General features: G+C 43.8%; 1 protein-coding gene across 1 annotated transcript in view; it reads right to left on the reverse strand.

The window, feature by feature from the left end:
- Nucleotides 1–25,169, reverse strand: part of ank1b (ankyrin 1, erythrocytic b) — a 157,275-nt gene that overhangs the window by 64,870 nt on the left and 67,236 nt on the right. Inside the window, exons 2-18 of the mRNA XM_052103869.1 lie at nucleotides 22,897–22,998; nucleotides 11,206–11,304; nucleotides 10,156–10,254; nucleotides 9,959–10,057; nucleotides 9,175–9,360; nucleotides 8,803–8,901; nucleotides 8,489–8,587; nucleotides 7,912–8,010; nucleotides 7,587–7,784; nucleotides 6,857–6,955; nucleotides 6,309–6,407; nucleotides 6,026–6,124; nucleotides 5,737–5,934; nucleotides 5,498–5,596; nucleotides 5,292–5,390; nucleotides 4,294–4,491; nucleotides 4,031–4,129 (exon numbers count right to left, since the gene is read on the reverse strand). Coding sequence (XP_051959829.1) covers nucleotides 4,031–4,129; nucleotides 4,294–4,491; nucleotides 5,292–5,390; nucleotides 5,498–5,596; nucleotides 5,737–5,934; nucleotides 6,026–6,124; nucleotides 6,309–6,407; nucleotides 6,857–6,955; nucleotides 7,587–7,784; nucleotides 7,912–8,010; nucleotides 8,489–8,587; nucleotides 8,803–8,901; nucleotides 9,175–9,360; nucleotides 9,959–10,057; nucleotides 10,156–10,254; nucleotides 11,206–11,304; nucleotides 22,897–22,998 — 2,070 coding nt within the window. The remainder of the gene's footprint in view (nucleotides 1–4,030; nucleotides 4,130–4,293; nucleotides 4,492–5,291; nucleotides 5,391–5,497; nucleotides 5,597–5,736; nucleotides 5,935–6,025; nucleotides 6,125–6,308; nucleotides 6,408–6,856; nucleotides 6,956–7,586; nucleotides 7,785–7,911; nucleotides 8,011–8,488; nucleotides 8,588–8,802; nucleotides 8,902–9,174; nucleotides 9,361–9,958; nucleotides 10,058–10,155; nucleotides 10,255–11,205; nucleotides 11,305–22,896; nucleotides 22,999–25,169) is intronic.

Raw genomic sequence — 25,169 nt, forward strand, 5'->3', positions numbered from 1 at the left:
CCTACAAAAACACCACAACTAGCTGAACTGTGTTACGTGAACTGGCGGTGCGAGATGGGAAGTAGAGTGGGGTTGAGTGGAAATACGTCACATGGTCTTGGTCATAATTCCGTCAGAAGTATGTCATTTGGAGAAGTCCCATGGTAGGTCCTACCAAACAGGGGAGGAGTTTCTACAAACATGGTGACTGGGGCAGAGGGGCCTCTGCCCAAGGAAGATGCAGTTACCAACAGGGAAACAATTTAGCGGAAGATATACGTTGCATGGGGTTACCTAAGGGGAACCAGCACATGTGGAGCACCTACCCCAGTACAGGGCTTAGTTAGCAGGTGTACTGTGCTGGCAACAATTTTCTCTGAAAACTCGTCTGCCACAGGACTAGGAGGAAGTCATCCAGGGAACACATTTTGTGAACATTACTGGGAGTCAACAGCGCATGTCTTCAGCTCAGTGGAGGTGAAAGGCGCTATGCACAAGTGATACATCCGGCCAACTGTCCCAGACTTACCTGTTTGTTCCTGCCAAGATATGGCACGAAACCGGCTCATCCTGTAAATTGTAGAACCTTGCAAAGGTGTTGGGTGTTGTCCAGCCCTCTGCTCTGCAAATGTCTGTCAGGGCCCATGAGGCTGCCACACTTCTGGCAGAATGGGCTCGTAGCCCTGCTGAGGTAGCACGTGCTGTGCATGATATGCCATAGCTATGGCGTCGATGATCCAGTAGGCGACCCTCTGCTTGGAGACAGCGCATCCTTTTCCGCTGTCCACCTAAACAGACGAAGAGCAGCTCAGAGACTCTTAAGCTCTGCGTGCTATCCAAATAGATGCGTAAAGTGTCCACAGCAACATCAAGGCTGGGTCTGCCTCCTCCTGGGGCAGCGCTTGCAAGTTCATCACCTGATCCCTGAATGGGGTCGTGGGAACCTTTGGCACATGGCCCGGTCGGGGTCTCAAGGTCATGTGAGAGTAGCCCGGACCGAACTCCAGGCATGTTTCGCTAACAGAGAATGCTTACATGTCACCTACTCTCTTGATGGAAGTGAGCGCAGTCAGGAGGGCAGTCTTTAAAGAGAGTGCCTTAAGCTCAGCTGACTTCAAAGGTTCAAAGGGGGCTCCCCATAGACCCTGAAGGACTACAGAGAGGTCACCGCTGAGGACGCCATATGCCCCAGGAGCCTCTAAAACAGTTTCAGTGCAACTGCTGTTTTCTGTCTGAATGCCTTCAAACAGGTCAGCACCGACTATGCACGTCAGTTCGTGAAGCGCACCATCATCGAGACTGAGTCCAACTCCAAGCCGAGAAAAGAGATGCTCTGAAACCCGAAGCCCTAGCCGGCTGAGTTGTGTGAGCACCAGGTCCCTGTGCACACACAACACATCCCGAGATTTATCTAGGATTAGCCAGTCATCAAGATAGTTGAGGATGTGAATGCCCACTTCCCTTAACGGGGCAACAGCTGCCTCTGCGGCCTTTGTGAAGACGTGCTGGGCGTGATATTCCATAGCTATGCTCTAAAAGGCTGGGCCACAGCTGGGCGTGCAGGGGCGGGTGGGCCGCCGGTAGAGCGCTGGACCTGCCAAAATGGAATGGTGGACGGTGGTCGTAGTGACGGCTGAGCACACCGGATATGTGACCCAGGGAATAAGGAAACCGATCTTTTGTTAAACTTTCTACCAGCCCTTCCACCGACCGGGGGATGGAGTGGTCTGTTCAACAGCTCCAGAAATGCGGGTCTCCTGGTCCCTGGGTCGCCCGTCTATGGGGCGGTGCTGTGGGGTTGGGCCACAGTGGAGCCGATGCAGTCGCCGCAGGAGGATGCCCTTGGCGAAGAGCAGACAAGGTGTGGGATCTTGAGCCACGCTGGTTCAGGATGTGTTGGACAGCCTCCATCTGCTGCTTCACTCTTGAGAACTGCTGGGCAAAGGGGGTGTCAAGGAACCGTGCCTTGTCGGCCTCTCTCATCTCGACCAGGTTGAGCCAAAGGTGGCATTCCTGGACCAACAAGGCCTGCCCGAGAGGCCGCGCCGTGACTTTTGTCGCCCGGAGGGCAAGGTCGGTCGCCGAGCGCAGTTCCTGCATCAATCCCGGGGCGGAACTACCCTCGTGCAGTTCTTTTAGTGCCTTGGCTTGGTGGATTGCAGGAGAGCCATGGCGTGCAGGGCGGAGGTGGCTTGTCCAGCGGCACCGTAGGCTTTGGCCGTAAGGGACAACGTAAACCTACAGGCGCTAGACGGGAGCTTCGGGAGCCCACACCAGGTGGTGGTGCTCCTTATCCACTGGGGGTACCACCGAGTACTCCTTGGCTGCCCCACCATCGAGGATAGTGAGGGCGGGGGAGCCGAAAGTTCGGGACCGGGCAATAAAAGGTGTCATCCACGATCCTGTCAGCTCCTCATGCACTTCTGGGAATAAAGGAACTGGGGCGGGGCAAGCCTGTGAGCAGCTGCCGATGCTCATGGCTGCCCAGGAAAGCATGTCCGACATGTCTGCGTCAGCCTGTGACTTCCAAAGGGGGAAGCCCAGCCGAGGTTTCCACGTACAACTGGATGAGCCCACTCTCCGATGCTGTTCTCGAGAGCTCATCACCTTCGAGGGCCCCGAACAAGAGGTCGAACTCGCCCTGAGACGAGCCAGCAAACTCATTCGGAAGCCCGATCGGGGCAAACAAGCATGCTGGGGAATGGGAGGTCTGTGGGGATTTACCCAGCGGAGGTGGTCCCATTGAGGTTCCCAAATCGCCGCCAGTGCTAGCCGCGCTGGCCTCAAACCCATAGGTAGGCGGACCGAGGCGGTGAGCCGCTGGGGTGGCTTGCTGTCTTACAAAGGTAAGCCGCGACCGCAACATTGCCATGGTCATGTTCACGCAGTGAGAACATGACCCATCTACGAACGATGTATCCGCGTGGGTGGCGCCCAGGCACGAAAGACAGCGATCGTGGCCATCAGAAGTCGAGAGATAACAAGGGCAACCAGGAATCCACCACACAGATGGAAAGGCATCTTTAAAAAGATGTTTCTGTGTGTGCCGCTCTTTTAGAATATACTCGTTTAGGATTTATACTCTTTTAGAATATACTCTTTTAGTTTTTTCTGTCGAAGTGCCCAGGGGCAATCTCTGCAGTGCACCAGTGCAGAGGGGGGAAAAGACACTGTAATGCGCCGTCAGAATCCAGCAGAGGTGAATGGATGCCGTGGGAATTCAGCTCAATGAATAGCGACCGCTCGGCTCCGAAGAGAAAATCTGAATGAATGCCAGCTCCTTTATACCCATATGTTCGGGAGTGGCATGCAAATACCACTCGCCAATTCCCATTGGCCTTTTATCAGAGACTGTCACTTCATCGACACAATGTCGAGCTTTAGGGTCGGTACCGGTGGCAAACTGTGATCGGCGCAACATCAGGACCAATATTGCAGTCCAATCAGAAGGGCAACTGCTCCCTTTTGATTGCAATACTCTTCTGATTGCTTTTATTTTTTAAATAAAAATGACAATAAGCTGGCTAATTTCAATGAATTGTCTCAATACTCTCCCCATTTTACCAAAGGCAATTAGCGTTAAACACATTTCTGTATGGAAACGTCTGAAGGGCAGATTTCTTCTGCACTAAACCAAAACTTATGAAACCAAAAACGTAAGGGTTTTTTTAGGCATGACATCATCACGCACACCATTTTTATCGATGACTGGCCATTTGATTGGAAACAAAATAGCATGAAAATTGGATGGAAACTAGGCTACTGTCAGCTAAGATTACAATGCCTCAGGCTTCTATATTCATTTTAGATCTAAAGGCAGAATGTTTCAGTGGGGAGAACAATGAATTATAAAAGGTTAAAGGTCACCACTGAATTTCACCATACCTCATAATACCCCCAAATTAAAGAAATTGTAAAACTCTATTTCTATTTGTTGCTTTACAAGTAACATTTTCTGAGGGCGCAGATTTCTTGGGTCTAAATTCTAGGACATTCCACAGATGGTATTGTTGAGTGTTTGTGTGTACACGTGTGAATTAAAATGTCTTACCCTAGAGGCGGCATAGACTGAGGCACCCTGCTTCACAAGCATGTCTGCAATGCCCACATGCCCTTCCTGAGCAACCAGGTGCAGAGGTGTCAGCCCATTCTGTACACACACATAAAAAGGAGATTAGGAAGGAGATAAAAAGGAGATGCTTATATAGCCTTTATACTCATATGTGCAATAATTAAGATATATTCAAATGTCTTTTTGACACTGTTAGATTGCTACAAAAATCTTGATCTTTCACAGCCTAAACACTGTGTCACCTTGTTGCCCAGGTTAACATTGGCCTGTTTGGAGATGAGCAGAGCCACCATGTCAGGTTGTCCCTCCTGTGAGGCCAGGTGAAGTGGGGTGATGCCTTGCAGTGACTCTGAGTTGGCATTAGCTCCGTACTGTAGTAGGCTGCTTGCCACCTCTAGTTGGTTCTGCTTCGCTGCGATATGCAGGGCAGTGTAGCCATTCTGTCAAAAAGCAGCAAATACAGAAAGTCCCTTGGTCAAGGGCACGAAAGTCGGTTCCCAGTCTGTTCACTAACCGTCTGATGCATATAGCACACAAAACTGGAAAGAACTTTCTTGATCTGGCAAGCTCTAATCTGATTGGCTGATTTAAGCAACTTCCGGAGTAAAAGCGCACAATATTTTTTGTCAGTCTGCTTGGAAAGCCATGTTCACAAGGAACCAGGTTGAAACAATGATGTTTTTGAGAATGAAATAAATAAAATCTTTGGCATCAAATCCTTGGCATCAAATCTTTGACCGATATTCAAGATTATGTTTAAGTGCTTAGCAGCAAGTAAACTAGACATCCACAAGCAGAACTGTAAATTATGCTTTGCTTTCTGAGATAAGTCTGAGTAATAGTCTGTACTTATTACTTTTGAATGGCCAGAATAGAATAGAATAGAATATGCCCCTAAACAGCACATAAAACAAAACAAACTGTGGTTGTTTGCTTCACTGGTCAGATGGTGCCTTTTTAAGTGGGCAGTTCTTGACCAGAATTGTTTTTGATGTGGACCAGAACTTTTTGCGGTTTAGTCAAAGGTCTGGCTACAAGAAAACTAAGGCCACATTGGTGCTAGCTCATGTGTCAATTTTTGTGAGGATCGAACCTACAATCTATTGGTTACCTGCCTAGATATTTAACAACATAACGACACCAGCCTTTAAGAGAGAAAGGAGAATGTTGATTGGCTCTATAACGGCTGATATTGATGTTGTTTTAGTGTATTTTTGATACAGATGTTTGTGAGTCTTACTCTTGCAGTGCTGTGCGGAGAGCCGCCCTTGCTGACCAGCAGCTTAACTACATCAAGGTTGTTGTGATGGACAGCCACATGCAGCGGGGTCAATCCATTCTAAAATAGGAGAAGAGAGACACATGGCCTCAGTAATTCACCGCTGTCTGCCAACTGATATAAGCTGAAGTTAACTGAGACATCAGATGTTTGTCTTCATTTATTACCTTTCCAGCTGCGTTAGGATTGGCCCCCCTTTCCAAAAGCATCTCTGCCACATCCACTTTACCATATTTACATGCTACATGAAGAGGGGTAAATCCTTTCTGTAACACAATAAATATATACACACAAATGCGGGAATTCACTGCATTGTTATAGCATGGGTGGTTAAGATGCAGGTTTTTGCGCTGAAAAACAGCACACAGAATTGCCGTAACTTTTTGGGTAATTAGAGGAGAGGAACCTTGGTCATTTTGGTTTGCTGTGCATTCCCATCAAGCAGAATGCGTGTTGTCTGGCCGTGTCCCTCACGGGCAGTGATGTGCAATGGAGTATGTCCTGCCGTGGTGGCCGAGTCTGGATTGGCCTTATGCTCCATGAGCAGCTTCACCAACTCCTTATGTCCCATTCGAGAAGCACAGTGCAAGGGTGTCTGATCATCCTGTGAAAGGAAAGAGAGACAAAGAGAAAACACGAGTTGAGACAAAAGCAGATAAATAAAAATTTCAAAAAAGGTTGTATCCCTGTCATACCTTTGCTTTAGCATCCACCTGCGCATTGTTCTGTAGCAGGAACTGAGCCACCTCACAGTGTCCTGCCCTGGCAGCCATGTGCAATGGGGTCTCCACTTTCTGTATTAGCACATTTAAATACAGACACCATAAAAATCCAGTTGTCGAAAGAAATAGTGATTCTTGCATGATCACTATAATCGTTGCTAAAGACATTAGTTAGCATGTAAGGCAGAATAGCTGTGCCTTGGGGAGATGATTGTTTGGTATCTCTGAGGTGCTGAATGGATTACACAGTTCTTACCACATTAGATGCATTGGGTGAAGCTCCTCTCTGAAGCAGACTCTTCACTATGTTCAGATGCCCCATGAATGCAGCCACATGAAGTGGGGTTAGACCAGACTAAAAGACAAAAGTATACATGCAATTAAACAGTGTGGGTTTAATGGTTTTGTCTTAAATGCACTAATAGACCCATAAAAGCATAGCGTTATGTGGATTTTAGCCTATGTCTGTTAGCTTTGAGGCAGTCTATTTGCTTTGAGGCTAGTGTATTCTTTAACATTGTATAAATTTACATTTAGCAAATATAGGCATTTTAAATCCACAGTCTTTCTTTTCCAGGACAATGGGCCAAATATATTGATAACTCATCTTCCACAACACAGATCTTGGCCCAATCAAATGCTCTCTAAAATGGAAATATAATATAATATAATACTACTTTACACAATGTAATAATGAACACGTCTCTAGCATTTCTGTTTTCTAAAAGAGTCAAGCTATAGGCGTAGATGGTGCAATGAGAATGAAGGTTATCCATCAAAGTGACAGGTGGAGAGTAATCTGACCTCAGTCACGGCCTCTAGAGATGCTGAGTGCTTGAGAAGAAGGTCCATGGACCGCATGTGGTTCTTCTTGCAGGCAATGTGCAAAGGGGTGAACCCATTCTGAAAGATACAACAAATAGTTGTATTTTACACAGTTTACAGTTTTACAGATTGAGCCATTGAATACAGTACTACAGTTAGTAAATTTCATTATTAGAAGTTACTAGACACAGCTCTATCTCAGATATCAGGCAACTAAGGTATATACCATTGTAGAATAGTAACATTGGTATCTGGTACAGTAAAACAAAGGGACAGTTCACCCAAAAATGAAAACTCACCCTCATGTCGTTCCAAACCTGCATGACTTTCTTCCTTCTGTGGAAAACAAAAGGAGACATTAGGCAAAATGTTCTGAGGCTGTCAGCCCCTAACATTTTGCCTGTCATTTCCTTTTGTATTCCACAGAAATAAGAAAGTCATCCATGTTTGGAACAACATGAGAGTAAATCATTTCTGGATGAACTAAAGATTTAAAGGGATAGTTCATTATTTACTCATCCAGAGTAAATATCACTTCCATTGTTTGAAATCCATCTCCTTTTGTGTGCAACGGAAGAAAGTAAATGATTACCATGAATACCCATAATTTTACTTTTTGGGTGAACTATCTCTTTAAGGCATAGCAGAGAAATGAGAGAGATTCAAGTCAGCAAAAACAGAGAGGAGAAAAAGACACAGGTGCACTAACCAGAGCCCGGGCATTCGCTTTTGCCCCCTTGTCGAGCAGCACTTTAACCATGCGATGGTGCCCACAGTGTGCTGCCACATGCAGTGGGGTCAGGTGATCTAGTGTGATGTCATCAATCTCTGCATTGTATTGCAGCAGCTGTCTCACACAGTCCATATGATCGCCCTGCGCTGCCATGTGGATGGGAGACAGGCCGTTCTGCAAGAGGGGGGCATATCATTCTTAACTGATCAGCATGATTACAGTATCAATAAAGCAAAGATGTTAATAGGAAGCTAAAAATTCATTACAGTATGGGCTTGTCTAAGGAATATGATTAAGTCACCTTGGTCTTGGCCTGAAGGGGAGCGCCCTGGTCTAGCAGGATCTCCACGACACGTACATGGCCATTTCTGGCTGCACAATGCAGCGGTGTCAACTCATCCTGCAGAGGACGGAAACAGTACTGTGAATGGCAATTATTAATTCTGGTAATGTCAGTGGTTTCAATGCATCCTTAAAGGGATAGTTGACCCAAAAAAACAATTCTCTCATCATTTACCCACCCGTATACCATCCCAGATATGCCTTTATGTGATTTTTGGCACTTCAAAGGTCTGGTCACGAATCACTTTGTATAGTTTGTTTCTCAGGTTTGGAACAACATGAGGGTCAGTAATATTTTGGGTGAACTATCCCTTTAGCACGCTGCATTTTCTTTTATATTTTCATCATCAAAGCTCACCATTAAAGCAGAATGTTGTCACAAAGAGAAAATACCTGATTCTCCAAAGAGAAAGTAAAATGGGTCATCCTCCATAAGCTAGACTTAAATAAGTTATGTTCAGCAGTAACATTTTTCATCCTACTTTGCACAACAAATATAGTTGCTGTGAGACGGTGTGTTTGAATGAATACTGTACCTTAGTTTTGGCATCTATTTGAGCTCCTCTGTCCAATAGAAGTCGCACCATAATCACATTCCCTCTTCTGGAAGCGATATGCAATGGAGTAATGCCATTCTTTAAGAGAAGAGAAGAGAATGAAGTTTTGATATAATCTATTTCAGATAACCCCGCTCCTAAACAGCACATAAAAACAACACACTGTGGTTGGGCACATAAAAAGTATTTTCCTTTCTAATTGGGCATTTCTTGACCAGAATAAGCTGCAATGAGGACCAGACTTTATGCTGCGACTCAAAAGTCTTGCTATGTGAGACTAGAGTTTAACTGACCTTAGGCGTAAAGTTCACATTGGCTCCTCTGTTTAACAAAAGCTGTGCAACACTGAGATTCTCATAATGGGCTGCAATGTGGAGGGGAGTAAAGCCAGTCTGTATGGAGAAAAACACATGGAGTAAGTAATGGAGAGGTAGTATGACATTTCATTGATTCAGTATTTGTACAAAACAGGAACAATTATGCTAAACTGATCTCTAAAAAGTATGTTCTGTTTCTTTTTCAGACCTGTTTATCACAACACATTGTTAACACTGCAATTACAAGCCAAGAGCGGCTGCAATGTGAGCTTAGGGAGTCATGATGTGTAATCTTGCTCTTGGTGAGATACAGTCTTTCAGACAAGCACAAACACACACATTAAATACCTTGCTCAGGACATCTGGATTGGGGTCGTTCTGCAGCAGTACAGCAGCAGTGCGTGTATCATCATTGCGTGCTGCAATGTGTAGGGCTGGAAGGCGCACTTTTCCCTTAGTGCCATAGTTTATCAGAAGGGCAACCACATTCTCATGGCCCTGCTGAAGTGCTACTGCCAAAGGAGTAAAACCATCCTGGGGCAAAATCAAGAAAATAAGTTATGTGGGATGCACTATCAGTCAAAAGTTTGGACACACGTGACTGAATTCATGTTTCTCAAACCTTTTGATAAACAGACTTATACTTAAATGCTTGTAATTAGTTTTGTAGACAAATATAAATTGTCTCTACACATTCATTTCTTTACAGGGCTGATTTAATAAAAAAAACTGGATGAGAAAGTAGCTAACAAGTGTCCAGCAAATTTACTTTAAGACAAAAAAAACTTTAAAAAGCATCCCAAGTAAAGTCATGAAGTTGGATAAGAGAATGAGTGTGCAGATGTGTAATCTAGGGCAAGACAATGTAGGGCTACTTTGAAGAGGCAATAATGTAAGAAAGTTTTGATTTGTTTAACATTTTTGGTTACTACATAATTCCCATATGTTCATTTGTGTTATTTTATTATTTTGATGACTTCACTATTTAAAAAAATATATATATAAAAAACGGTCATAGTAAAGAACGAATACCCGTGTTTAAATGTTTCAATTAGTAGTGTTAGATTATTTGGATTTGTGGAATGAAAGCCCCCAGTTCTCTTATTGATTGGTAGAATGACGTGTCACTCACCTCAGTTGGAAGGCTCTGACTGGCTCCATGTTCAAGTAGATATTTCACCACTTCCAAGTGATTTTCCTGTGCTGCCATGTAGAGGGGACTAAAACCTTTCTACAGACACCATACACAACAACACCAAAAAATAAATACATAAAACTAATCAATGCAGGGGTAGGTTTTTTAATAAACATCTTGAGGTTCAGACTAACCTGAGACTGCGCATTGACGTTGGCACCATAATTGATCAGTTCAGCGACCACTTTCTCTTGACCGGCCAGAGCAGCAATATGAAGGGCGGTATTCCCTTTCTGCCCAAGAGGAAAATTAATGCCATGACATAATCAAACAAAGAGAGAGAGAGGGAGCCTTTTTCCACTCCAACAGTATACAATCACTGAGCACTTTATTAGGAACACTTGAACACCTACTTATGTGATTATCTAATTAGCCAATCTTGTGGCAGCAGTGCAATGCATACAATTATGCAGATATGGGTCAAGAGCTTCAGTTACTGTTCACATCAACCATCAGAATGGGAAAAAAATTGTATCTCAGTGATTTCGACCATGGCATACTTGCTGGTGCAAGACGGGGCTGGTTTGAGTATTTCTGTAACTGCTGATCTCCTGGGATTTTCAAAGCATAACAGACTCTAGCATTTACTATGAATGGTGCTAAAAATAAAAAACATCTAGTGAGCAGCTGTTCTGCGGATGGAAACGACTTGTTGATGAGAGTGTTCAGCGGAAAATGGCCAGACTGGTTTGAGCTGACAGAATGACAACGGTAACTCGGATAACCACTCTGTACAATTGTGGTGAGCAGAATAGCATCTTAGAATGCACAACACGTCAAACCTTGAGGCGGCAAGAACACCACATTGGGCAGTTTTTGGACCATAGTGTTCCTAATGAAGTGCTTTGTGATTGTATAAAAAAGCAATAAGCCATGAAAGGATGTGCATTAAGTTTTTTTTTCAGGTATGACACAAAGCAGAGTTATAAAATGGATTCTGTAAAACAGGGGCAACAGTAATATTAAAAGACACAAATATCCAATTAATAGTTAATGTATTAATAGTAATATTTAGAATACCCAATTTGTCTACCAAGTAAGATGGTTACAGTTCCCAAGCAACATTGCTACATTAAAATAGAATTAAGATTGTGTATGTTGCCTCTTATAACAGCTTTGAATACAACTCATACAATCCGATTTGGCCTGCTGGAGTCCTAAGTGATTTAACGGGGTAATTTTACCTTTGTAGTAGTCTCCAGATCAATGCCGTTGTGCAGCAGCTCAAGCACCATCTTAACATGGCCTTCTTTGGAAGCCAAGTGCAACCCATTAAGTCCATTCTGTGAAAACAAGATCTGCTGAAAAACTCTGTTTTAAATAACCTGACACATCTGAAGAACATCTCTTGCTGTCTACCTGTCAAGTGACTCACTGAAAGGATGGCAGCCTAAAAATAACAGTGAAGCACTAAGATGTCTACAGATCTGTGGGACTCTCATTAAAAAGGGTGTGGAAATAGAGTATTGGGTGCCACAGTGACTTGACAAACAGATTTTTTTGTGGCAGACAGTGCCTGGGGAAGGTACAGGCTGATTGGAGAATGGTGCACCCACATGGTACAGTGTATGCTTTTTTGTGGAGAGTTCAGTGCACAGCTCATGGCTGCCATAGGGGGGCTGTACTGCTTGCCTGTCTGGAATCCCCTTGATACTGCAGTGTCACTCATCTCTAATGAGTTCCGTACTGCAACTGTACAGTGCATGCACAGAGAAGGAGGGTGGGCGAAGAGGACAGAGAGAAAGAGAATGGACATGAAGAGGTACTTGCAGACGGTGGGGAGGAGCCTTGATGAAAACAGGCACACGTGTCCACTTGGCATTAATATTCTCTGGACGTCCGTTTTCATTTTTTGCTGAATACCATGCAGTATTGATATCTATGTTCTGTGTTTTTGCACATGTGTCACACAATGACATTGGGGGGAATACAATTAGCATGGTCATAACATTGATTATTTGCACATGTTGGCTTGTGGTGTTTGAGCACACTATTCCCTATAGCTATTATGCAAATAGGGTAACAGCGCCAAAAATATTTAATAAATCTCTGCTAAATGAAATTTGCATGGTGCAATTCTCCAGTTTGCTGAAAAATTCTGAGTGCTATGTTGTGGAGGATGCAGTAAACTACAGTGATCTGCCAGATTTAACTGGGATTGTAAAGCTTCACTCCACCATTGCAATCCAGGCACCTGAATCATCTCTTTGAAATGCAGAAAGTGCACTAGACAACATGTTATGGCGTAGTACATGCTGGTTATAACACTCGACTCCTTCATCTGATCATCATTTGATGTATTACAGGTCCCATGATCCATAGGAAAATGTACACAAGCATCTATTTTTTAGGCAGATAGCACCTTGTTAAACTGAATTATGAGTTCCTACTGTCTAGTGAATAATTGGGTTGGGTATTGATACAGATTTCCTGATTCTATTCAAATCTGCCCACAACCACTTGATTTGATTGGATATGGGTATATGGTTATATTTCTGTTACTGTGTCCATGTTGCTTACATATGAAATACATTATGTTAATGCTCTTAATGGTAAAGGGACATTCTAACCTTCTAAGTAAAACTTTTAGGTTCAATAAAAAAAAATATATATATATATTTATCAGTAGATTCCCGTCTGTCACTCACTTCAACGTTGTGTCGAAGAAGTGACACTATGGGTCTCTCTTGAGAGCCTCGCGCATCTCTGAACCTGAGAAAAGGCCAATGAGATATTGGCAGACAGAATTTGCATGTCCCGCCCCGAACATACGGGTATAAAGGGAGGGAAATGCGTCTGTTCATTCAGAAATTTTCTTCGGAGCCGACCGGTTGGGTGAGCAGCGAGCTGCGATTCACAAAACTGTTCACCTCATCTCTAAGAGCGTCTGCTGTTGGATCTACGGCGCATATCAGCGTCTTTCTCCTTCTCTGCTTCGGAGAGTGTTCCACCGTCTGACGCGGAAGACTCGATTGGGCTGCTACCCTCGGGTCAGCACGCCCAGTCAGAGGCTGACGTCCAAATGGTCGACATGCTTGCCCGGGCTGCCGTCAGTGTGGGGTTGGACTGGAACCCTCCGTCCTCCCCACAGCCTTTGCGGCTGGATGATTGCTTCCTCGGGTCTGGGCGCCACACACAGCCACAATATTCGCATACTCAACTACCTCGACGACTGGCTCATTCTGCCCACTCCCGAGAGTTACTCTGCGTCCACAGGGACCAGGTGCTCAGGCACCTCAGCCGCTCAGGGCTTCAGGTTAACTGGGAAAAGGGCTCACCCCGGTTCAGAGCATCTCTTTTCTCGGCATGGAGTTAGACTCAGTCTCAATGATTGCACGCCTCACCAACGAGCGCACGCAGTAAGTGCTGGAATGCCTCACCTTGTTCAGGCCAGGCACGACGGTCCCTCTAAAACATTTCTAGAAGCTCCTGGGGCATATGGCGTCCTCCGCGGTGGTCGCACCGCTGGGGTTGATGCATATGAGACCGCTTCAGCACTGACTCCAGACTCGAGTCCTGAGACGGGCATGGCGCCGTGGCACGCACCATGTGTTTATCATCCCCGCCTGCCGCCAGACTTTCAAACCCTGGACAGACCTCTGTTTTTTACAGGCAGTCCCCTTGCAGCAGGTGTCCCGACGCGTTCTGGTCACCACAGATGCCTCCAAACAGGGTTGGGGCGCCGTGTGCAATGGGCACGCAGCCGCGGGCCTTTGGAAAGGGCTCCCGCTGTGCTGGCACATCAATTGCCTAGAGTTGTTGGCTGTAATTCTTGTCCTTTGGAGATTTCTCCCGCTAGTTCGGGGAAAGCACATCTTGATCCGATCAGACAGCACCACCACGGTAGCGTACATAAATCACATGTCACGACTCACCCGCTGTCTCCTCCTTTGGAGCCAACAGTGACTCAAGTCACTGCGTGCCTCTCAAATCACGACAGGGTACGCCCAGCGGAGAGTGGAGGCTCCACCCCAGTCGGTCCAGCTGATATGGGAAAGGTTCGGCAAGGCACAGGTAGACCTATTCGCCTCCCGACAGACCTTCCACTGCCCGCTCTGGTACTCCCGAACATAGGATCCCCTCGGGACAGGTGCACTGGCACACAGCTGGCCCAGGGGGCTGCGCAAGTACGCATTTCCCCCAGTTAGACTTCTTGCACAGGTGCTATGCAAGGTCAGGGAGGATGAGGAACAAGTCATTCTGGTGGCCCCCTACTGGCCCTCTTGGACTTGGTTCTCGGATCTCGTGCTCCTCGCGACAGCCCCTCCCTGGTGAATTCCCCTGAGAAAGGACCTTCTCTCTCAGGGACGGGGCATCCTCTGGCATCCGCACCCAGACCTCTGGAACCTCCACGTCTGGCCCCTGGACGAGATGCGGAAGTTCTAGCTGGCCTACCACCTGCTGTCGTAGACACGATCAACCAAGCCAGAGCTCCCTCTACCAGGCAACTTTACATCCTGAAGTGGCGCTTGTTCGTGAATTGGTGTTCTTCCCGGTCTGAAGACCCACAGAGCTGTGCAGTCGGGTAAGTACTCTCATTTCTGCAGGAGAGGTTGGAGAGGAGGCTGTCCCCCTCCACCTTGAAGGTGTATGTTGCCCCTATTGCGGCCCACCACGACGCAGTAAACGGCAAGTCTTTGGGTAAGCACAACTTGGTCATCAGGTTCCTTAGAAGCGCCCGGAGGTTGAACCCTTCCCCGCCAAGCCTGTTCCTCTCCTGGGATCTCTCAGTGGTCCTCTCAGGCCTTCAGAGACCCCCCTTCGAACTGCTAGAATCAGTTGAACTCAAGGCCCTCTCCCTGAAGATGGCCCTCCTGATCGCGCTTGCCTCCATCAAGAGGGTCGGGGACCTGCAAGCGTTCTCTGTCAACGACACCTGCCTGGAGTTCGGTCCGGCAGACACTCACGTCACCCTAAGACTGGGCTACATCCCCAAGATTCCTATGACTCCCTTCAGAGACAAGGTAGTGAACATGCAAGCGCTGCCCCGGGAGGAGGCAGACCCAGCCCCTTTGTGTCTGGTACGTGCTTTGCGTATCTATTTGGACCGCATGCAGAGCTTTAGACGTTCTGAGCAGCTCTTTTGGTGGACAGCGGAAAGGGAACGCTGTCTCCAAACAGAGGCTTTCCCACCGGGTATTTGACGCCATAACATTGGCCTATCACACCCAGGCCGTGCCCGCCCCTTGCGGGTTCGAGCACACTCGACGAGAAGTGTGGCATCCTCATGGGCACTGGCCAAAGGCACCTCCTTAGCAGACATATGCAGTGCAGCGAGTTGGGAAACACCCAATACCTTTACAAGATTTTACAATCTCAGGGTTGAGTCGGTTTCATCCCGTGTTTTCTCAGGTCCAAGCCTGTAGAACTCGGTAACGCGGTAACAACAGGGACAGGGTGTACCGCTTGCACCTAGCGCACTTTCCCTCCACTGAGGTAATATTGTGCACTCCGATCCCAGGAGATCCCACTAACTCGGCTCCCTGGATGACTTCTCCCAAGCCCTCTGGTCTGTGAATTCAGCGGAGGAATTCCCCGACCAGACCCACTACGAGTACTCAAATTGGAATAGGTGCTCCACAGGTCGGGCCCCCATGTGGACTTGTCCCCCTGTGTGTATATTCTGCGGAATGGTCCCCTTGTGAATGGACCCGCGTCTCCGTTGGGCAGTCCTCACTGCCCCCAGTCGTCGTGTTTGTAGCAACTCCTCCTTCCCAATGAGGTAGGATCTATCACCGTGCCATTCTCCACATGCAACCTAAAATCCCATGTGATGTATTCCACCACTCTTTACCTCCCCCAGCCTGGGCAGGTGTGGTGTCCGCAGGGTCTTTCCCCCCTGAAAGAATAGGAATTGGGAAAGAACGCCTTCCCCGATGCGTGTGATAGCGTTAAGATGGCCCCAGCCGCTTTAACTCTATGCGAGAAACATAGAGAAAGAAAAGACGCGGCTGACGCGGCTTGCTCCTATGCTTGGCACGTCACTTGTTCCCCCCATATCGGAGTGTAAGGAACCAGAAGGTTATGACAATCTTATGGGGCGTTGGGAAAGGTACGTACAGTCTGACACGGCCTGTCGTTTTAGCACGCAACTGCCTGCCTGCACCTGTGTCAGCAGCGCACGTACACGGTTCAGTGCATGGCGTGATTAAAATTGGACTCCTAGTGTTGATTCTTCGACACATCTTCAAAGTGTGTGACACACGGGGAAAGTCTAGGTTACTGTTGTAACCTCCGTTCCCTGATGAATGGTTATTGCAGTGTTTTGCCGTTTGGTACTTTCTACGTGCTAAATATGCTTCCTTATCTGAAACACGTGCGATTCAAGCCTGGTTTTACCGCGAGTGTTGCACGAGCCATCACAAAAACACTTGTGTAAAGCTGTAGTTATAACCTACTTTTGCATCTTGTGCACACAGTTCTTGATGGCCTGATGCATTTATACGTAACACATGCAGTTGCACTCTTCTCCAAACAAAAATCAAGCTTGGGCTCTGCTCTATCCTAATGTATCTCTGGAGTGCGCACGTCGTCTGGGTTTCCATCGATATCTTGGTGCTAACCACAAAACTATTGAGATCCATTTTAATTTTACTCTGAATTGTCTAGTTTAAAACACTATGGAGGAAATCAAACATCTCAAATGGCTAAACAGCACTGATGAGGTAAAGAGTAGACAAACCACAGTAATAAGGAGCCATTCATGGACTTAACTGTGCCTATGGCATTGCACTGTAAATATAAGGGAAATAATAGGGCTTTCAATCTGGTTTCAAGCAGGGTGACAAGATGTATGGAAAAATGATGGACAAAGTTTTCCTCCTGTGTAATGTATGTTCTTTTTGAATGATGTTTAATTAAATGGTCTTGTTTGCCTTCAAATATTCCTAAAGATAAGTAAAATCATTAAGAGACTATTGATAGGAAAACAATATATGTTATGGAGTAGGAAAAAAAAATATTCACTACCACAGTCCCTTAGTGGTCTACTTGTGGGTACAGTCAGAAAACTATTCTAGTCTCATTACTAATCTAATAGAAATAAGGAGTTATTTAAATTTTGTTTGATTTCATAAAGCACCTTAAAGTAAAATAATCTGTGTAAATTCAAAATGTTACAGATGCTTAGATGATGGAAAATAAGCCAGAGAACTAAAACACTTCAGATACCTTAGGGTATCATTTAAATAATATGTACATGTATATATGTTTATATCAAATACCATGGTAATGCCACAGCAAGCTACTTTTTTTTATTTTTTGGAAAGGCCACTGTGAGAAACTTCAGTTAGTGCGGTCATGAACATTTTTTAAGTCTAGAGATGCATATCCCATATTTACGTTCAAGCTACACAAGAAAATGTAGAAATACTGCTCCCAAACTCATTAAAATCACTTGCTTTGGTGCTGTTCTTTTAAAAACATTATCACAGGTGAGTATGCCCCCGGAACCCCCAACAAAATGAGGGAAGACTATTTTACTTCATAGGTTGATCATGATAGGCTAGTAGGCTAGAAATGCACATAGTTTTTATTTCTATGCATCCATAGCTTATTGTTTGATACTAGCCCCTGATATTTTCAAATCCTAAAGACACCCCTGCTTGGTGCAAAACTAAATCCAAGATGGCGGACAAAGCAAGATAAATTGTGGTTTTAAAATACTTATAAGCCATTCAATACTGAAAAGTATCGATAAAAAGATTTTAAAAATATATAGTTTTTATGGAAGAAAACTGACTATTTTAACCTAAATGCGTGTGCACTATGTGTATTTATGCTTATTAGAGAAACGCATCATTCCTCTTGCATTACCTGTATAGGCCTTTATTCACATTAGCGCCATTTGATTTTTGACAGAATTAACAACGAGGCTGTGACAGATAGACTTACCATCTCTTAAATGGAATGTACTGTATAAAGCTATCAAAAATCTCCTAGATCACATTTAATTTTCCATAACTCGTGAGTTTTATAAAAAAAATCCACTTAAATTTCTTAGAAAGATATTTTTTCAATGTTTTGTCAGCAGAACGACTAAAAAAAATTAAATAACTGTACAATCCATTGAAGAGCCATCTGTCTATTCCTCACAGCCTCGTTGTCATTCCCATCAAAAATAACAAAAATGGCACTGCTTTTGAATTGAAAGCAGTTGCGAGTCAAATCCCCTTTGCGCTGCGTTTGAGGACTGCTATTTGAATGATGCGTACAGTTGCTACCAGGACCGTAGCTAGTGGGGTGAAAGGTGGTAACGATTCTAGAGGCCCAAATGTCCAGGGGGTCCCACAACAAATTCTAAACTGTATTACTTAATAGGAACGGGGCCCAGGGCAATGTATAGTCAGGGGGCCCAGTTTACCTTGCTACGGCCCTGGTTGCTACCTATGAAGAGTGTTCAAAATCAGTCTTTTATGGGGCACCATTTCGGTTAGGATACTGCAATAGAAGACATTTGCCTATGTAGGCAAGAAATAGCAAGGCAGCTCTCTACGTTTTGGAACAGACCCTAAAAGTATCATTACAAAAGTGATCTATGTGACTGCGCTGTATTCCAAGCTTTCTAAACTCATACAGTACACTGTAAAAAATATCAGTGCATTTTTTCCAGCTCATGGAGGTTTATTCACAGATACTACAAAATGTGAATTACTTTCATCTACATAACATTTTACATTTACATTTATGCATTTGGCAGATGCTTTTATCCAAAGTAACTTACAGTCCACTTATTACAGGGACAATACCCTCGGAGCAACCTGGAGTTAAGTGCCTTGCTCAAGGACACAATGGTGGTGGCCGTGGGGATTGAACCAGCGACCTTCTGATTACCAGTTATGTGCTTTAGCCCACTACGTCAAAACACATAAAACACGTTAGACCAAAAATATTTCCTCAAATGTTGTCCCAACTACCCTAACAGAGTTGTCTGAATGAATAATTCCATGTTAAACAATTTTACTGATTTGTGAGTTCCTCATCAATGTGGATCATTCATAATTAATTATTCAGTTAGTGTTATAGGCTTATTTTCTTGCTGTTTATTGACTTTATCTATGCTGTTTTTGTTGTTTTATGTTGCCAAAATTAAAACATTTGTGTGAGATTTGGGTGTTAGGTTTGAGGTCTATTGTGTGTCTATTTTAAACAATTGTATGTACTGCCTTGCCTTGCAAGACATCCTGTATCTCTCTTCAGATGCAAAGTTATCTTCATGTAAAATAATTGAAATGGTGATAAAATGAATGTTCACATAAAATGAATTGATAGTTGGCTGAAGAAGAAATTAGTAGTTCTCTTAACAAGAATGTTTGCATTTAGTTAACAAACAAATTCACTTTGACTAAAAGCAATGTTACAGAGGTAGTGTCTAGAAGGGATCCCTCTTTCGTCAATCTCGTGAGATTCTACAATGCTACAGATAATACACAGTGTTTGAAGTCGCACAGCAAAGATGAGCACCAGTAAAAGATTATTATAAATTGTCTTTTTTGATGAATAGTCATTCTTGATGATCAATTCAAGCTCTAAAATAAATATTTCACATAATACATTTGATAACTTCATCTCTATGTGTGCTACTGTCGGTCATGAGATATTGTAAGTCAGTTTAGAAGAGCATCAATCAGCGCCAGTAGTAGGAGTCTGACTGGGTGGTCTAGTGGTAACTAATTCGCTCCGTGCATAAGATGCTTAGGGTGCTAATCTGCCCAAATGCAACTTTATATTTTAATTAACAAAGATTGCATCTGCACCTTAGTGGATGTATATCTTGAATGGGGACACATTTTTTGCCATTTTTCTATGGGATTTCGACTGGAAAAGTGCGCAAGCTGCAAAACATGTCAAGTGCCAGCCTGCTTCAAGTCTTCAACTATCATCCCTGTTCCCAAGAAGTCAAGGACCACAGGACTTAACGACTTCAGACCCGTCGCCCTGACCTCTGTGGTGATTAAGTCCTTTGAGCGCCTTGTGCTTTCTCACCTCAAAGTCATCACCGACCCCCTCCTGGACCCCCTGCAGTTTGCATACAGAGCCAACAGGTCTGTAGACGATGCACTCCACTACATCCTCCAGCACCTGGACTCCGCAGGAACCTACGCCAGGATTCTGTTTGTTGATTTCAGCTCTGCCTTTAACACCATCATCCCGGCTCTGCTCCAGGAGAAGCTCTCCCAGCTAAGTGTGCCTGACTCCACCTGCAGGTGGATCACTGACTTCCTGTCTGACAGGAAGCAGCACGTGAGGCTGGGGAAACACGTCTCCGACTCACAGTCCATTAGCACTGGATCCCCCCAGGGCTGCGTTCTTTCTCCTCTGCTCTTCTCCCTGTACACTAACAGTTGCACCTCCAGTCACCAGTCCGTCAAGCTTCTGAAGTTTGCGGACGACACCTCCCTCATCGGACTCATCTCTGATGTACTTTCTGCGGCAGCTGAAGAAATTCAACCTGCCAAAGTCAATGATGGTGCACTTCTACACAGCCATCATCGAGTCCATCCTCACTTCCTCCATCACTATCTGGTATGCTGCTACTACTGCCAAGGACAAGGGCAGACTGCAGCGTGTCATCCGGTCTGCAGAGAAGGTGATTGGCTGCAATCTGCCGCCGCTCCAGGACCTGTACGACTCCAGGACCCTGAAGCGTGCTGGAAAGATTGTGGCTGATCTCTCCCACCCTGGCCACAATCTCTTTGAATCACTCCCCTCCAGCAGAAGGCTGAGGTCCATCAGGACAAAAACCTCACGCCACAAGAACAGTTTCTTCCCATCCGCCACTTGCCTTATCAACAATGCCCGGTACCCACCCTGACACTCTCCACACTCCACCTCTGGCTCTACATTTCACTGCACTACTCTGCTCTCTTTTATTTTATACTTACTTTTAATTGATACTGCGGGGACATATTTATAATTATATTTATATTGCTTTATTTTTATTCTTGTTCATATACGTATTTAGAGACTGTGTGAACACACCTACAACACCACAACAAATTCGTTGTATTCGTAAAAAACTTACTTGGCAATAAAGCTTTTTCTGATTCTGATTCTGAAACTTGCAGCAACTAGGAGCGCTCGCCACCCATTCTCGATTCCTCGAGAACATCACTGCGGCACATATGTTGCTATCTTCTTAATACTGTATAATTAACACTTATGTTGTTTAAAATTAAACTTATGAGATAGGTGTGGGTAAGAACAATATTTAAGTCCTTTTGTACTTTCAATCTCCACTTTAACATTCTTCATCTTTTGTATTTGGTGATTTGCATTCTTCGTGCATATTGACCTCTGCTGATCAAGAGAAGAATTTATGGTAACAACTGACTTAAATATTGATCTGTTTCTCACCCGCACTTATCATATCACTTCTGAAGTCATAGATTAACCACTGGAGTCTTAAAGATTACTTTTATGCTGCCTTTATGAGCATTTTGGAGCTTAAAAATGTTGGTCACCATTCACTTGTATCATATGGACCTGCAGAGCTGAAAGATTCTTCTAAAAAATATTGTTTATGTTCAGCAGAAGAAAGAAAGACATCTGGGATGTATGAGGATGAGAAAATGAGAGAATGTTCTTTTTTGGGTGAACTATCCCATTAAGGTCTGTTATTCACACAAAGGTATCATATGCTAAAAATTACCTGGAATATAAATCACAAGTCATCTGGACATCTTTTGTAACTTGTATGTAACTTTATTGGTGCTTTTTTAGTCATTTAAGAGCTTGTTAGCCCCAGTCCTCATACACTTTCATAATATTGAAAAGAATGGCAAGAATATTCTTCAAAAATCAACTATTCATGTTCCACTAAAAAAAAAAGTCATACGGATTTGGAACAACAGGTGAGTAAACCCTTTTCGGGTGAACTAGCATGTTAACTTTTAAAACCACCAAGATGCAAGAGGCATCGAAATTTTGTGTAGGTTGCATATAAGGGTATTATGCTATAAATGTGGTTTATGAGGACATTTCTAGTGTCCCCATAATTTAAATAGCTTAAAAAAACATATTAAATTATGTTTTATTGGAAATGTGAAAATGCAGAACTTTTTTTGTGAGGGTTAGGTTTAGGGGTTGGGGGATAGAATATATAGTTTGTACAGTATAAAAATCATTATGTCTATGGAAAGTCCTCATAATGATAGGTGTGTGTGTGTGTGTGTGTGTGTGTGTGTGTGTGTGTGTGTGTGTGTGTGTGTGTGTGTGTGTGTGTGTTCAGGCTGCAGGCACACAGAGTGCGTATTCATTTTCAGAGCTTTTAAATGTGGGCAGCCTGCCAGCTGTTCAGGTCCATTCACTACTAACCCATCACTGAGAACCAAACACATCTCTTCTGCAAAAATCAGAGTGTGCTATTCTAAGCAGCACACAGTTCGATGATGCAACTGGGTGCAAAAGTGGGAAGACATGTTGGTGTGATTAATTAGAACACATTTCTGTATTGACACTGTAAACACAGCTGTGCTGTACTGTACTGACCACAGGAGCACTGAGGGGTTAATAAAGATGCATGCATACACTGATGTTAAACCTAATCTATAAAATGATAAATTCACAGCTCTAAATAACAATTTCTGAATTTAGGTAGTGCTATTAATAGACTTCAAAGTTACCTTGGATGCAAACTTTATGAACATGAGCCAAATTAAAATCCGTTTTAACAAAGGTAAGTTTGAGTGGGGTCAATATAAGCCAAAAAGTACCACTACTTCAAACTAAAACTAGATATTTTTTGGTCTAAATCAGCACCCATTAAAACAGTACAACTTAAGTTTAACACTCATAGCCTCATTTTCATTCCTGTCAAAAATTGTATATGGCACTACTCTGAATAAGGTCTATTGCAGGATGTATTTTTGTCTCACCTGATTGGCTATGTTGATGTTTATTCCATTTTTGATGTGGTCCAGAGCCTTTTCCAGATTACCTGAGCGTGCAGCTCGAAGAAAACTGGTCGTTGTGTCTGCCTAAGTAAGAGAGAGAAGGATAGGGACAGAGAAAGAAAGAATAAAGGGAAAAGAAAACAATGAATGAACAGGAAATTACATTGTTTAATAAAAAATAAAAAGATTGTGCCCACTGCAAAAGTCTGAATATTTAGCACTTTATAAAGCATCAATTATACAATCTGACTAACAGCCCTCATTATGAATTTACTCTGTGTAGTGCATTTCCACAGAGAAGATTAGTTTCTTGTTTCAAATGACTTAAAGGCCTAATAACAGTAAATGCATTTTTAAGTTTTGCTTTAATGACAGCATGCACTCAAGCTGGTTTGGACTACACAAGGTTGTGCAAAACCGGAGGATCCGTGTTAAGCCATTATGATTTGATAAAGTTGCAAAGATCATCTTGAACTTCAATGGAAACAAGGAAATCTGTTTCAAAAGCAGTTACCAAGGTCAATGTCACAAATTTTCTTATTTGATTAGTGACCTCGAAATCATGCAGAATAGTAAAACATTCTCAAAAAAAATAATTGTTTTGTTAACTATTTTAAATATCCTGAAAACGTAGTTTATTTCCAGGTTTAAGTTACTTAAATCTCAGAATTTCAATATGGAATTTGTGTCAAACCTACCTTTCTTTAATTTTTTTAAATATGATTTAGGACATAAAAAAGTGCTTAACAAGACAAACAAAAAAATCATATTTTTAATATTTTTTTCATCATTTTTGCGTAACTGTAAAAAAGTAAAATTTTGTCAGATAAAATCTATTTCAAAAGTTGATTGAACTATCTAATGTAGAAAAAGTTGAGATTACTTAAAACAATTGATTTAAGTAAATGTATTATGCCATTTAAGTAAGAGCAACTTGAACATTTAAACAGTCAGCACGTACAAATATCAAGTTTGGTCTTGAAGGTAGAACTTACAGGCTTTTGAGCATGCTCAGTTTGATCACTGATGCTAAATCCTGAGAAAGTCATGGCAGAATAATTCACAAAATTCATGTATTCACCATGTATTTTTGGTAATAAATAAAAAAGATTTGCTCTGGCAACATTGTGTACTTCTGTACACTGATGAGCCAAAACTTAATGACCACTCACAAGTGTAGTAAATAATGCTGATCACCTCCTAACAAGGCCACATGTCAAGGTCTGGGTAGATTAGATGGTAAGTGAACAATCAGATCTTGTAGTCAACATGTTGAATGCAGGAGAAATAGGCAGGATTAAAAGACCTGAGCGACTTTGACAAGGGCCAAATTGTTATGGCCAGAGCATCTCTGAAACGGCAAGGCTTGTGGGGTGCTCCCAATCAGCAGTGGTGAGTTCCTACCAACAGTGGACCAAGGAGGGTCAAACCACAAACCGGCAACAGGGTGATGGGTGCCCAAGTCTCATCAATACGCGATGGCAATGAAGGCTATCCCATCTGGTCCAAACAGACAAAAGGTCTTCTGTGACACAACTCACAGAATATTTGTATGATGTTTACAGAAGGACTGTGTCACAACAAACAATGCATTCCACCTTGCTGCATATGGGGCTGTGTAGCCGCAGATTGGTCAGGGTGCCCATGATTGGCAGGCGAGCATCTGAATTGGACCTTGGAGCAGTGGAAGATGGTCGCCTGGTCCGATGAGTCCCGTTTTCTTTTACATCACGTGGACGGCCGTGTACGTGTGCACCGTTAACCTGGGGAAGTGATGGCACCAGCATGCACTGTGGGAAGATGACAAGACAGTGGAGGAAGTGTGATGCTCTGGGCAATTTTCTGCTGGGAAACCCTGGGTCCGGCCATTCATGCAGATGTCAATTTGACAGGTGTCACCTACCTAAACATCATTGCAGACCAGGTACACCCGTTCATCGCAATAGTATTCCCTGATGTCAGTGGCTTCTTTCAGCAGGATAATGTGCCCTGCCACACTGCACACATTGTTTGAGGAACATAATGATAAGTTCAAGGTTTTACCCTGGCCTCCAAATTCCCCAGATCTCAGTCTGATTGAGCATCAGTGGGATGAGCTGGACCAACAAGTCTGATCAACAGGACACCTTCAGGCGTCTTGTTGAGTAAATGTCTCAGCTGGTCGGCACTGTTTTGCTGGCACGCGGAGGACCAACAGCATATAAGCATATAAGTATAATAATTTTACTGTTGTAAGTCTATTACAGCCAGGCCTC

The sequence above is a fragment of the Xyrauchen texanus genome, chromosome 34, assembly GCF_025860055.1.
Source record: "Xyrauchen texanus isolate HMW12.3.18 chromosome 34, RBS_HiC_50CHRs, whole genome shotgun sequence".
Taxonomy (NCBI): domain Eukaryota; kingdom Metazoa; phylum Chordata; class Actinopteri; order Cypriniformes; family Catostomidae; genus Xyrauchen; species Xyrauchen texanus.